The sequence below is a fragment of the Vespa crabro genome, chromosome 2 (genome assembly GCF_910589235.1).
Source record: "Vespa crabro chromosome 2, iyVesCrab1.2, whole genome shotgun sequence".
Classification (NCBI taxonomy): domain Eukaryota; kingdom Metazoa; phylum Arthropoda; class Insecta; order Hymenoptera; family Vespidae; genus Vespa; species Vespa crabro.
This window is the reverse complement of record NC_060956.1, coordinates 15,157,019-15,171,277: the sequence shown is the minus strand read 5'-3', so window position 1 is coordinate 15,171,277 and position 14,259 is coordinate 15,157,019. Positions and strand designations below refer to the sequence as shown.

The following is a 14,259-nucleotide window of genomic DNA, read 5'->3' as shown; positions in this document are numbered from 1 at the left end:
CGAAGCGCCCAACGAAGCGCACACCAATTTAATTTACGACTTGCAGGGTTAAGCGGAAGGTACGTAATTCCCAGATTCCTTCGATTCGAGCTATGTTAAAGATCCGTAGAAAGATCGCAAACATCCACTACAATATATTTTTACTTTTCTTCAAATTCGACCATGAAGAAATTCTAGATTATTCGATTCGAACCAAGTTAACATCAAAGTAAAGATCGCAACTATGTACTATAATAGTTTCATCTTTACTCTTGAAACTCAACTAGAAAAACTCGAAAAGAAAAAATTCCTTTCCGTTATCTCGTTCATCTTACTTCCCAGCACGAATCGATTCGGTCTAAGTGAAGAATTACGAACTATCTATTATAATATTTTCATCTTTTTCTTTGAACTTTCAAACCAAGAAGAAATTGTCCGTTATCTTGTTGGTCATAGAAAAATTACAAAGAAAGAATAATCAGAATAATAAGGAGTGGAGGAGCGAGAAATGGAATGGAGTTGGAGCATTCACCCGCATACAAATTGGTTCTTTTTGCCGGTCGAGTTCGCGTCTTAAACGGCACCTACGTTCGAGCGACCGGCTTGCTCCGTCGATAGCAACAGCTACTACTCACCGAAAAACCGGCCTCGAATACGACGACTACAAGGGGGTTCTCGCGTTTTGTGGAAACAATCAGCAGGTTGTCGCGAAACAAGGATATGAATGCATAAGCAGCGCAGTTAACACGGTTGCTCGCCGTGTTCTCTCCTGGCCTTTTTGCTCCGATTTCTCCCTCAAAAGATGCCGCTTCTATAGTCGAGAAAGGGACAGAGTGAACAGGGCCAGGTAGAAGAAAGGGAATAAGGGAAAAGGGCAAGGAAGAGGATGGGAAAGATCTGGCAAAAGAGACGAGGAGAAACGAAAGTAGGCACGAGGAGGAGGACCCACGACAACACGAAAGAGGAGGAAGAGGAGGAAAAGGAGGGAGAGAATCGCCTCGCTGTATCCCGACTTTCGACTTTTTTTTCCTCCTTTTCAAAACTCTCCACCAGCATCCACGGCATTCTGCGTTCGGCTGTCCAGTACTCCTCATCAAATCCTTTTCTTCCTTCCACTCTTCGAAGGATATTTCAGACTTCTTACCAGATGTCCAGATGATTTTTAATTTAATACCTCTCTCTCTTTCTCTCTCTCTCTCTCTCTCTCTCTCTTTCTCTATCTATCTATCTATCTATCTCTATTTCCATTTCTATTTCTATCGACGGTTTTTATCTTTTCTCAGGGTATAATTAGTCTTGTATTCTTTTTTACGATCGTCTCGCGTTTCATTCGGATTTCTTAGACTCAAAGGCTTCGGGGTGTTATTCAAAGATTAAAAAAATTTGTCAAATGGAATCAAAATTAATTTAAATTTGTATGTGTGTGTGTGTGTGTGTACATGTATGTGTATATGTATACATGTATTGTATGTGTGAACAAGATATTCTTTTTCAATTGATAAAAGTTCGAGAAATGTATGTTTTACATACATGATTTAAATGAAATAAAATTAAAGAAAGAGAGACAATGGTAGAGTGAAAGGGGAACGTTTTGTAATCATGAGTAACACGATATAGTGGCTCCTTGTCAGAGTGTTCTTCCTTTAACATAAGAGACGATCGTAATTAATAGCAATGCTCTAAAACAGCGACCTTAACGAGGGACCGGGTAATCAGGCTTCTCGGCGAAACTTTGCTTGATGTCATTTGTTTAAGTTGATCGTTCCTTGTCTCCTCCAAATAAGGCAACTCCTGTTTGCCACTCTACGGGGAGTGCGAAAGAACAAAGAGGAGAACTCGTGAGTGCCAAGAGGAGTACCCTTCGGCTAGAGATCGTACGTATGTACGTACGTGTGTATATATGTATACACGAACGAGCGAGAAGAAAGACGAGGAGGAGACGAATAAGCGAAAAGAGAAAAGGAGAAAGAGAGGGACAATAAAGAAGAAGGACTGGAGAAGAACAGACACCTGCTGTTCTTTCTGCATTGTCTTTCTCGTTTCTCTTTCTTCGTTTCTTCCCCTCTTTCTCCTTCTCTTTCCACTTCTTCTTCTTCTTCTTCTTCTTCTACTTCTGCTTCCACACCTTCGATACCTCGGTCTCTGAAATACCATTCTCTCTTTCTTTCTTTCTCTTTCTCTTTCTCTCTCTCTCTCTCTCTCTCTCTCTCTCTTTCTTTCTCTCTCTCTCTCTCTCTCTCTCTCTCTCTCTCTCTTTCGTTCTACAAAGAAAAAAAAGACAGTCCTTAGCAGAGCGTAGCGAGAAACAATCGCAGGCGTAAAAGGACGAAGCTTGTACTTACTTAAAGGTACCTTCAAAACCGCCGTTTCCGAATGGACAAACAGAAAGTACACTCTTTTCGTCGATCGATCCTTTAAGAGTTCTACAGGATAAAAATTCGAATAGACTTTTTATGATTCTTCAAATATACATAGTACATACATACGTTGAACATACGAGTCTTTATACTCTTAGCGATTACAAGGCACTCGATGATCCGATTGAATCCGATCCAGTCAGTCGAGAGCCATATAAGCCGCATAACTCGTTCCTCTTTGCGATGGTTATTGATTTATACTCGTAACATCACGTGGTAAGATAATCTCAAACTGCCGAGATGATTTACGCTGATTTCCTTTTGTGAAAGTAGTACCTAATTTTATTTTAGCCGAACAAAAGGTGAGAAATTCTTTTTCTTATTCTCTTTTTTTTTTCTTCTTTTTTCTCAGATCATTGTCGTCGAGTTTATCCTGACACCGGATATGCACCGAGCCCGGTGAAAAGACAGCGATGGCAAGAACGCCGAGAACGAGCCCTAGAGCCTCCACCGATCATTTTCATCCTCACCCTCGTAACAATCGAAGACAACGCGAAGAAGAGGCTTGCGTTCTCAAGGTCACCTTGGCAAGGCCCCCGACCTCGTGGATGGCATGAGAGCTCATCATGTTCATCAACCACCGACACTGGCCAGGAGCGCTGTCGACTTTTAACATCTTCGGGCTGACGTTACTACTACTAATCGTCCTCGGCTCTTATGATGTCTCTGCGGATCTTAATTCGGAGTTCGTTAAAGGGAAAAGTAAGTTCTAAGTGCGTCTATTTGCCATAAGCGACGAGTCTGAGAACAGCGTTAGGTCCTATTAAAACTACGAGACATTAATAGTTTGTGCAAAATATTATATCTTGATCGATCCATGTGTTTCATATTATGATCATTGGCATTAATCGTATGGATCGATCAAAACGAGATCCTCATATATATATATAGCGAGAGTGATCAACATTATTTGTCCTTTGGTAAGTACACTCCTCGATTTAGCTTGAAATAAATAAAAAAACATCATTTTCAAATTTCAGCCGTTTATCTTAATATTAAAACGTATAAAAAGACATATTCTTTTTTACATTTAAATATCATAAAGATTTTATATACTTTTAAATGAAATTTTTTAGAACAAACGAAAGAAATTTGACTCCTGTACAAAAATCACATATATTTGAGATACTTTTCTTGTCGAATTTTCTTAGATAAAACGATTAATGAAATTACAAAGAAGCTGTAAATTTGATTCAAAATTTCAATAAAATTCTTACAAAGGAATAAGATTAAATGCTATAAATATTGCAGATTATTTCACTGTATCGCAAATAATTTCCTGGTTCTACCAAAGGAATGATTACGAAAGAATTTTGAATTATATTCGACAAACAAAGTACTCCGAATACACATGTTACTTGTACAGAAATCAATTTTTTTCCATTTTCGTTATTTATTTTAGAAAATGATATCTAAAAATATTTAAAATTTCTGTTATTGTAAAATAATGTAAAATGTAAAAAGTATATGTGCTCTTCGGCACGTTTTTAATATTAAAATAACGGGTAAAAATTTAAGAACGATTTTTTTTTATTTGTTTTTAACTAAACTGAGGAATGCTATTCATAAAAATTCCTCCACAGACCGAATAACGACCACTCTAATGCACATGCATATGTATAAGCATAATTATCTAATGTTACACACATAAAGAAAAGCTCTTCAATAGAAATTTTAATACAGCATGTTTATAATACATTACCAAAGAAAATGGTAGTATCGTTACGAACGAAATCCGTTAATTGTTAGCTTAAATTCAACTTCTTGAGGAGCGTTCTAGCATCAAGCATAAATCAACTATGCTGTTGGAAATACATATAGAAAGGGAAGTATTGCGCCAGAGTTATATCCACGTGGGTGGTTGCTTGCCTAGACGAAGGGTCTCTTTTATTTGAAGTAGGTACTTGGGAAGTACCGTTCCTTGTGAAGGAGTAAAATCTCGTGCCGTTTAAAATCTCACATTTCCTTTTCTCTCTCTCTCTCTCTCTCTCTCTCTCTCTCTCTCTCTCTCTCTCTTAACTTGATTTCAGAATTCTCTCTTGGTTCGATTTCATACAGAAAGCCCGTCGAGTTTGGTTAAACGAGCGTAGGTGCAGACAGGCATCGACTTCATGATCAAAAATGTAGGTTTCGATCGAGCACGTGCCTCGGGAGGACTTGACCCACATTAAGTGAATGCAAAGAATTACCACTTGAAAACTCACCACAATATTTTTCTTTGCTTTTTCATCGACGTCTGTCGGGCATCACGTTTTAACTTGGTAATTAATTTTTTGGCGATAATAAACGACAATTACGACGACGTCTTATATATCTACCTACCTACAAAATGCAAATTCGATTAATTGATTCGAAGAAACGATATGAATTGTCCTAGCGACTATGAGCAATCAAAAAGGGCAACGTGTCGGCCGATAAAACTCTCAAGATTCGTTGGAGTACCATGAGAGAGCTCTCCATCACCGATATCGGCTAAAGTGCTTTCCATAAACGTACCTATTAAAGCGATAACACGACCGTTCGCTCTTTCATAGCCATTAAACTAAGAGGCGAGTTACGCCTGCTTGCCTTCGTCGGTCTCATCCCTCTTCTTTCCTTATCCCTTATCCGTATCCACTTATCTTACTCGTTTCATTGAAATGAAAAAGTTTACGAATAAACTTCTTTATATTTAAACCTGAGTTTCTCTTCGTTTTCTTCTTTATCTTTTTTCAATCCCGTATGCGTTACATTTGTTGAAATATTCGAAAGACAAAAACAAGGATAGAAAGAACGAAAGAGAAAGAGAGAGAAAATAAAAAGAGAAGAAAATATATCAAAAAAAAAAGTACGAAAAATACAGCGAAACGTAATACCGTTCCGGTAGACGTCTCTATTGAACTAAAGCATATATGTACGTACTATGTATACTGGATCAAGAGGAGACATCTGGGAGGCATGCCTTAATTGACCGTTCGGAATATTGACGAGATCCGAGAGACGGATTGAGATGTTGAATTTCCGAGGGACGCTCGCTTTTTTCCCTTCGAATGAAATATGACCGCTCAATATGCTCGGCAGATATTTATGTACTCGTGGGATTGCGCGCGCCCTCTCTTCATTCTCCGAGATCAAAGAATATACAAGGGGGATTAGGGGGGCGCCCGATACAACGTAGAAGAGAGAGATCTTCCCTCCTCTCGGCATCTCCTCTAGTCAACATGTCCGTGCGGTATAACAAAGTCCGATCTTACGATGGTGCCCAGCAAAAAATTGATCCTTATACGCGCATAAACAATGTTATTTTAATTTGTTCCTTTTTTGACGAGCATAACGAAGGACGATTACAAAATTCTTAATAATAGCAAAGAGGATGGACTAACCATCATCGAATTTAAATATATCGTCCAGTTTCATGATTTGATTATCATCAGTATTTCCCAAATGTTCTAGACTTCTTCAAGACTAAAAACAGCTAAAAGCATCATCTCCTTAAAGAGTACAAATCTTTTTTGCCATTTTTGTTGCATTTTTGTCTTTCCTATGACTAAAAAGTAACAACTTATAAAAATACATTTTATCGTTTTTTATACTTAACGAAACACAAAAATAAAATGAATCATTAAATTCTACCAAGGAAATATTTATAAAGGCTTCATCAAATGTCTCTTTTAATACATTGACAAAACTAAATTTATTATTGTTACAGATTTATTAACATATTCATATAGAAAGAAATGACATTTTACTAACAATTCAATATTTATTATTTGTGTGTATAAATCACAAGATTTAACAGATATTTTTCATTAATTTTATTTTTTAATTCCTCAAAGAGAAATCGAAGGTTAGGATTTGTCGTGTTGTCTATCGTTATTCTATAAAGAAACAGACGGCATAAAAGCATGACTATAACATATGGAATCATTTTGATTCGACTGCCAACGGACATGACACGTGCCGATCTTTCTCGCTAATGGGATTTTAAAGTCGATTCAATTAAGCTGGAATTCCAACGGGCAATCGCTCGTACAAGGCATAATAGTCATGGCGAGTCTTATTAATCATTTTCACCCGCGGACTTTCGTAATTTACCCTTAGGGCTTAGTTATGTACTTGCGACAAGAGTATAAAAGAGAAGGGAAGATGAAAGAAGAGAAGGACAGCCCTGAAGGAAGAGAATGAAAACTAGTAACAGGTGGTTACAGCTACGAGATAGAACATTATTTTCACAAGGCTATCTTAAAGAGGTATCAATCAACGTGTTTGCCTTGCGATATAGTAATTTCATTAAAATCAAACGAGAAAAACTGTAAAAAGTATATAACGAGAGAAAAAAAACATTAACTATAACGAAAGTCACATCGAAATTTTTTAAATAAAAATAAATAGAATAAATTAAAGTCGAATAAATTAAAAATGGAAATAATCGAACTGATCGAAAATGAATCGCTGCATCTTCTTAACGTGTCATACAAAGAATTTATTCATGTCATCGATTGGTCAGGTTGAAAGGTGTGGAGAAGTATTGAAAAAGTCGAAAGGTTAGTACGACGATACTAGCTTGGTTCTTTCGCCATAGCTCGAACAGCTTGATCGATGGTGAACATCGCTCGTTCCACACAGGCACCGGCAGGTCTCGAAACGAAATGTGGGTGGATGACGAGGGTAAGGAGTGAGTGGGTGGAATTTTTCATCGATCCTGAATTCGGAAAAATTCAACTAAAGGAAAAGAGAGAAGAAGGTTATATATACTTTACGTATATGGAAGAGAGAAAGACAGAAAGATAGATAGATAGATAGATAGATAGATAGATAGATAAATAGATAGATATACATAAAGAGAAAGGAAATAGGAGAAGAACAGATATATATGTAGAGAAAGAAACAGTACTAGAGAGTCTTGATTTTGTAATACAAGATAAAGAGAATATAATGTTCGTTGCCAAGAGCAGAGAGAACGAAACGAACTTTACGCGATACCTTATTCTTCGACGTACATATCTATAGATATACTTAAATACGCTTTGTATTTTCTTATTACATGCGTTAAATTTTTTATTCATTAAGATCATCTCTCTATAACTATCCTATTAAGATTCAGAACTAGAAGTTTAAATATAGAACAAATTGTTCGATATCGATACAATAATGAGAGCTCGATATTGTAGCGAAAATGTCGATAAATGCTATTGATTAGCATATATCGTAGAAAATAATCGATTCGCTTGATATAACAAGTATGTACATATCTCAATTGTATTCCTTTCGCGTACGTAGATGAGCTTTCTTTATTACATTCTGTTTCTTAAAGATCTCACATTGTTCGAAAGCCTGCTTGTTTAATAGACGAAACGACAATGTTCTTGTTCATTGAAGCTGGCTAATCTCGAAAAGGAGTTGCCCTAAAATTAAAATAAAAGCGAGGCCAAGTGAATCGTCGACTTCTTAGTCTGGTGTCCAGTCTGGTGTCTCTATTCGTTTTTCTTGTTGAAGATATTTTCTCATGTGTGCCGTTCTTTTAATTGCTTCTTAATCGTCAGCTCACTTAAATCTAACTTGTGCATTCCAAGAGAATGCACCTTAGAGTATATAATGATTTCCCAAGGTGTGGTGTTGATTGGTATTTTTTACTCTTCTTTATTATTGGTTTTTGAATTTTCTTATTTTTTTTTTAATAATAAGGAAGTGTAAGCAATTCATATGAATTGAATAGAATGAATAGATCTTTAAAAATTTTCTTAATTTATTTTCAATAAGAAACGATTTTAAATTCTTTTCAATCTATGACTTTATCTATCCTTATATACTCATATATATATATATATACTGATTTCTAAAGAAGGCTTCGCGATAATCGCGCGGTTCGATGAGTCGAACGCATGCTTATCGATGCAAAGTACATTCCATACGGCAGTTGGCGCAGCTCCAAGTAATGCGATTCGCTTTGAACCAAGAACAACTATCTTAACGTTCCGCATTGGACTTCTGCTTCCTTATAGAAACGCGTTATTCGTTCTTTCTTATAAAACGAGTACAATCGATCCATAATCCGTTCTTTAGATCCTCTTCCGTGACTAAGAAAAAGATCACCAGTTAGAATTGAAGTAAGACGCTTATCAATATTACGAAAGGCGATCGAAGATTGTTGATCCCTAATACAAATTAAAGCCAACATATTCTCTCTCTCTCTCTCTCTCTCTCTTTTTCTCTCATTCTCTATTTTCTTTCGTATTGAAATAATGTTAATAATGTATATATATATATATATATATATATATATATATATATATATATATATATATATTTGAAAACGAAATAATTTCATGATAATTCGAAACAGACTTTGATTTGTTTTATTCTATAATTTATAACATGTTCTAAATTAAATAAAATTTTTAATATAAATTTGTTTTACATTGTATAAATGTAATTGAATAAAATATAAATAAAAAATTTTACTCTTTATAAAGAAACTAAAAATTTATAATTTAATTTAATTTATACATTAATTTATATGACAAATCCTAATTAATTACACTGTATTATATTCATGATCTAATAACAAATATAGAATGGACCAAAAGTTCCTAGATGGATAAAAAATTGCTAGGATCATAATCTCATAAATTGAAAAAAAAATGATTCTAAGAAATTTCGAAAAAGAGTAATAGATTTTTAATACTACGTAGAAACTTTTGTCACACTCTGTATTAAACTTCGTGACTCAATCTTTATATTAAAAAATTTTCTTTATTTCTTATGAAAATCTTTTGAATCTTACGTCTATTAAAATTAATAAAATGAAAGTACATAAAACTAATAATAATAATTTGAGATCCGATTAGAAAATTCATGATATAGTAGATACGAGTTGGTTCGCAGCTATCAAAAAAGGAATAGCTTAAATCTAAGCCCACGTAAGGAGTGCGATCTAGCTCGATTATCGATCTAGCGTACGCGGGAAAACATTGGCAGCTCGGTGACCTCGACGGTATCGGAGACAGATCGAAATACGCCAAGCACACGTAGAATCCGTGAGAGATCGATTCTGATCCTCTTGCATCGCTTCGCTCCCCCGAGGCAAAGAAATTAGCATATGTTGCGTATTACCGATCCATGATCGGTACTGTTGGACTACTCCTTCGAAGAAAGGAGAAAGAAGATGAAGAAGACGTAAGCATTTTCCTTTATGAAACTTAACTTTCTATCAGAATCAATCCATAATCTCTCGTTTTTCTTAACAATTTTTTTACAACTATTTTTATTTACTAATATGAATTTATATTTCGTAAAACGAAACTATGTTATGATAATAGTTCTATTTTTACAAATTATTTTTGATTATTAAGATAAGAGGTTCATATTTTCAAAATCGTAATTATATTAGGACAATAATTTTATTTTTACAAATATTTTTTACGTTTGTATTTCAAAAATTATCTTAAAATAATATTAATATAGAAATAGTTTTAATATTTTAAATATAAAGACGTTAATACTTTTCAAAAACAAGGCAATTTACGTGTGAAAAGCAAAGAGAGCAAATATGATCTCGGTACGACCATGAACTTTTGAAATGAGATTGCGAAGATTGCGAAGATAAAAAGAAATAATAAATCACGTAACAAGTTAAGAAAAAGAACGAGAATATTAGGAATGAAAGAAAAGAAGAGAATATGTTTGAAACTTTGCAAGAAAAAAGAGAATGAAATAGAAATCCGATGTACAGTCGTTTGTCTTGATGACATCATATTTTTCAGAAGATTAAGAATGTTTTATCGATCAATACAATTGATTTCTAATATCGAAATTTTTCGTCGATAAAAATGAAACATCGAAATAGAAAGACCACTTGTTATAAATCAAGAAGCAAAGAATAACTAGAGGTTCCGCTTATTCATCAAAAGGAATTATTAAAGCCAGTAGTTATTAGTTTGATCGGCTCGTAATATTGATCGTGCCAGCGAGGTCATAAAAGTAGTAAAGCTATTCCATAGGATCGTGTAGGATCGTAAAGTGAGAATTCCAGGAGCGAAAAGGAATAGAAGCATATGGTTCGAGTAGATTTCTCTGTCGAGCGTTCTATCGAGGTTAAAGTACCGAACGTAAATACGAATCGAATCGAAAGGAAGAGAACGAAAGAATAAAATGGCATCGCGAAGGAGAAAGGAGGAGGAGGAGGAGGAGGAGGAGGAGGAGAAGAAGAAAGACGGTAACGCGATCAAAAATGGAGATACACGAAGGAAAGAGATATGTATGTATGTATATACAGAAGGTATGTATATACTAGGGTATATACAGGGTATCGTGGACCGGCACGTTCTCTTCGTGCTCTTGCCCTGCAGGGAGCGGAGGAACTTAACCGCAGACTCGAAAGCAATAAACCATAAAGCTATTAATGTTATCCTTCGGATGGTTATGCCAGGATTATGGCGTATACGAACGACTTATATATCGTCGGTGTTGTATTCTATCTCCTCTTTCTTTTCGACTCAACCTATACGCATATGTATATATATAAATATATATATATATATATATATATATATATATATATATATATATACATTCATACACATATATATATATATATATATATATGCATGTACGATGAAACGAAGCAGAGAGTAACGAGAATACCGAAGTACCGTTGGTACAATTAAATTTCGCCTCCGAAATTATCATAAAATTAAATTAATGAAATGTTGAAAATTTCGTTAACAATATGGATATCGGGAGATGAGACATAGGTGACGAAATGAGAAATCACGTAAATGTGTTTACATAAGTAATTTTATGGAGGAATAGATGTTATGTTCGCTAAGATTACAACAATTTCGATTCCTAAAAGAAATTCCTGCTATTGTTCTGTAAGACAAGAGAATCCTCTACTTTTCTCTCTCTCTCTCTCTCTTTCTCTCTCACGTATATTTTTTTCTTTAGCATTTTGGCTCTTAGTAAGAAGCGAAGCCGTTGGTTATTTCGCACGTTTACGATGACCGACCTTTATTTCTGCGGACACTTACTAGCCGCGGGCCTCCTCGGTAGGGTCTCGCAAGGTATCTCTCGATTCTCTCTCTCTCTCTCTCTCTCTTTCTCTCTCTCTCTCTTTCTCTGTCTTTCTTGGCATCGATGTTTACGAGCTCAAATAAACGGCGCCGCTGCCAGCCCGGTATCACCATGCGGTTATTTCGTATTACTTTGGCCCTTTAATGGCGTTCTAAAGTGCCGCATAAAAATCAGACCCACACTGTCTATCTCTCTCTTTCTCTCTTATACGGCACGTTACCTAACATACAACTCTCGCACCCACAAAAGAAATCTCTCGCCACGGGATTTCGGTACGTTCACGTTTCTCCAGTCTCTATACCATACGTTTTTCTCAACGGATACGGTCACTGTCATTTTAACAAGACTTTATTGTACAACAAATGATTCTCTTTCCTTCAAAATTCGTTTGCTTTCAATCGATTTCTCTTTCTTTAAATATAGTAGGTATGAATATATATATATATATATATATATATATATATATATGTATATTGTAAAAAGCGATAAAAATTTAATAAAGATTTAACAAGAGATAAATAATAGTACAATCCTTGATAAATATTGGAAATATCATGTAATAAACATAAAAAGATATTAGTAAGTAAAGCAATGAGCACGTTGACACTTTAAAAATTTGTTTCTCCAAACAAGAATTTTTATTCTATACATACAAACGTTTTACTTTATTTATCAATAATATTACATATTTTCTTAACATAACTTCTCTCTCTCTCTCACTCTCTCTCTCTCTCTTTCTCTCTCTCTTTCATTCTTATACACACACATTATTTGTAACATTGTATAATATTATGAGTATAATACTCATGAGGCGTGAAGTTTGCACGACAAAAAGTATAGGGCTTGGTCAATCTTACGTGCGTCCTTAAAAAAATAAAAAAACGTATGTTATAATTACAAAATAGGCAGTTTCACGCTTCAACCGCAAATCGATACCACCCATTGTCTTCCACGGGCGTTGCAGCCGTAAATTTGGTAGAATGTTAATTCGTTGAGAGTGAGAGGCTTCCTCGGCAATTTTCGCAACCCCCTTGACGAAGGATAATCACCACCTTCGTAAGGGAAAGAAAAGGAATGAGAAACGTTGCTCGCCCGTCGACCTTAACCAAATCTTTGATTTCTCTCGACCAACCTCTATACTTTCTATCATATAATCTCTTCTATGTGTTCTACACCTGTCTCAGAACTGACGGGATTACACTACAAAATTCTGACCTTTAATTTTCTTAGAAAAAATGCGTGTAATTTGAATAAATTTAATCTCCATACGAAGAAAATTAAATTTTTATTATAACCAATCTATTCGTATGCTCGTGTACAATTTTGATTAATATGATACATAATACACATTTTTATATATTATATATTAGAATATTCTTTTAAGATAGTACAATTCAATGACTAAAATTCAAAAGAAAGTCAGTTTTGTTTCATCTCGATCATGTATTAAGTGAATGTATTCATGCAGATACTGACGAAGCACAGTCGCGAACGACTGTGACGAGAAAACGAAAGAAGAAAATAAGGCCAAAGAACGAGAGGAGAAGAAACGTAGAAAAGACGGATCGATAGATCTTCGAAAGGACTTGGAAAGGTGCTCGTTTATTCTTCCTTCAGAATAGAATTTCCATCGTATGGCCGTTCGACTCGTCGAAAAGCAAAGTGGAACGAGATGTGGACGACGGGTTGAAGAATCTAAAGAAGAAAAAGAAAGAGAGAGAAAGAGAGAGAGAATAGAACTGTTATAAAATAGTCAAGATTGAGGAGACGGACGAGTAGTATGGATTTACGAAAGTACATAAGGTGATGATGTAATTGCCTGAAAAGGAAATCAACAGCACCGATCGTCGATAATCGTTCTTCGGTTAATTTGTTTTACACAGAATCTCACTAATTGAACTCTTTCTCTGTGGAGACATGTCGAAGTGTAATCGATAACAAAAATAAAATAGTGTCGAGACACACATCTTGATAAAGGAATAAACGACATTTTTTTAGAGATCTATGATACGGAATCATATCATAAACATATTGTAGACACCATCTATTGATTTATGTAATTTTCAATAAAAAATAACTACTTAAAACATAATACGTTAATATATAAAATAATAAAAATTCTGATATTATTATATTATGCACATATTATATATGATTATATCATATATCTATATTAGTTGATATCTATATTATTGAATCCAATATAATACAAATAAATAATAACATTTCACGATTGCTATGAGAAACTTAGACAATAACAAAAGAAATAAAAAATAGAATTTTCCAAAGAATTCTTATCGAACATCATCGGATTTTGTAGAAAGGAAGATTTAGTATTCGTCTTGGAACGCATACATCGCGAGTAACATCTGGTCAGTAGGAATACCGATCCCGACAACTCGACATCGAAAGATTCTTTCGTTGTCTCCATCTTCTTTTCTTCGTCCCTCGAGTCGGCAGAGCCGCCGTGTCGATGACGAGCCGTACACTATACGACTCTTCTTTCGAGCTTGTGCGACATCCCTTCCTTCCTCCCTCCTCCATGTATTGCAAGAAGGTCCTTAGAAAGTACCATCGCAATTATTTTCTCATGATTCCGATCGCTCGGTTAGATTAAGATCGCCTTTTCGTCGGCACGACGACGAGCTTGGAACGCACAGCCGAAACGCAAGACACAAGCAGCCTCAAACGATGTACCATGAACAAAACCAAATTCCAAAAGGCAAGACGTGCCGCTATGTGTTCTCTTGATCTTTTCTTTGTTTTTTTGTTTTTGTAAGCAAAACGCTAATAATATTTAATATAACGAAGA

General features: G+C 35.1%; 1 protein-coding gene across 5 annotated transcripts in view; it reads left to right on the top strand.

The window, feature by feature from the left end:
- The window catches only part of LOC124422177 (epidermal growth factor receptor), a 119,346-nt gene that overhangs the window by 94,417 nt on the left and 10,670 nt on the right, over window positions 1-14,259 (top strand). For 4 of the 5 annotated variants that reach the window (XM_046958281.1, XM_046958278.1, XM_046958279.1 and 1 more), the window contains one exon: window positions 2,749-3,098. The exons of the other annotated variant lie outside the window; for it this stretch is intronic. In XM_046958281.1, coding sequence (XP_046814237.1) covers window positions 2,963-3,098 — 136 coding nt within the window. In that variant the 5' untranslated portion in view covers window positions 2,749-2,962. The remainder of the gene's footprint in view (window positions 1-2,748; window positions 3,099-14,259) is intronic. 5 annotated transcript variants of the gene reach the window in all.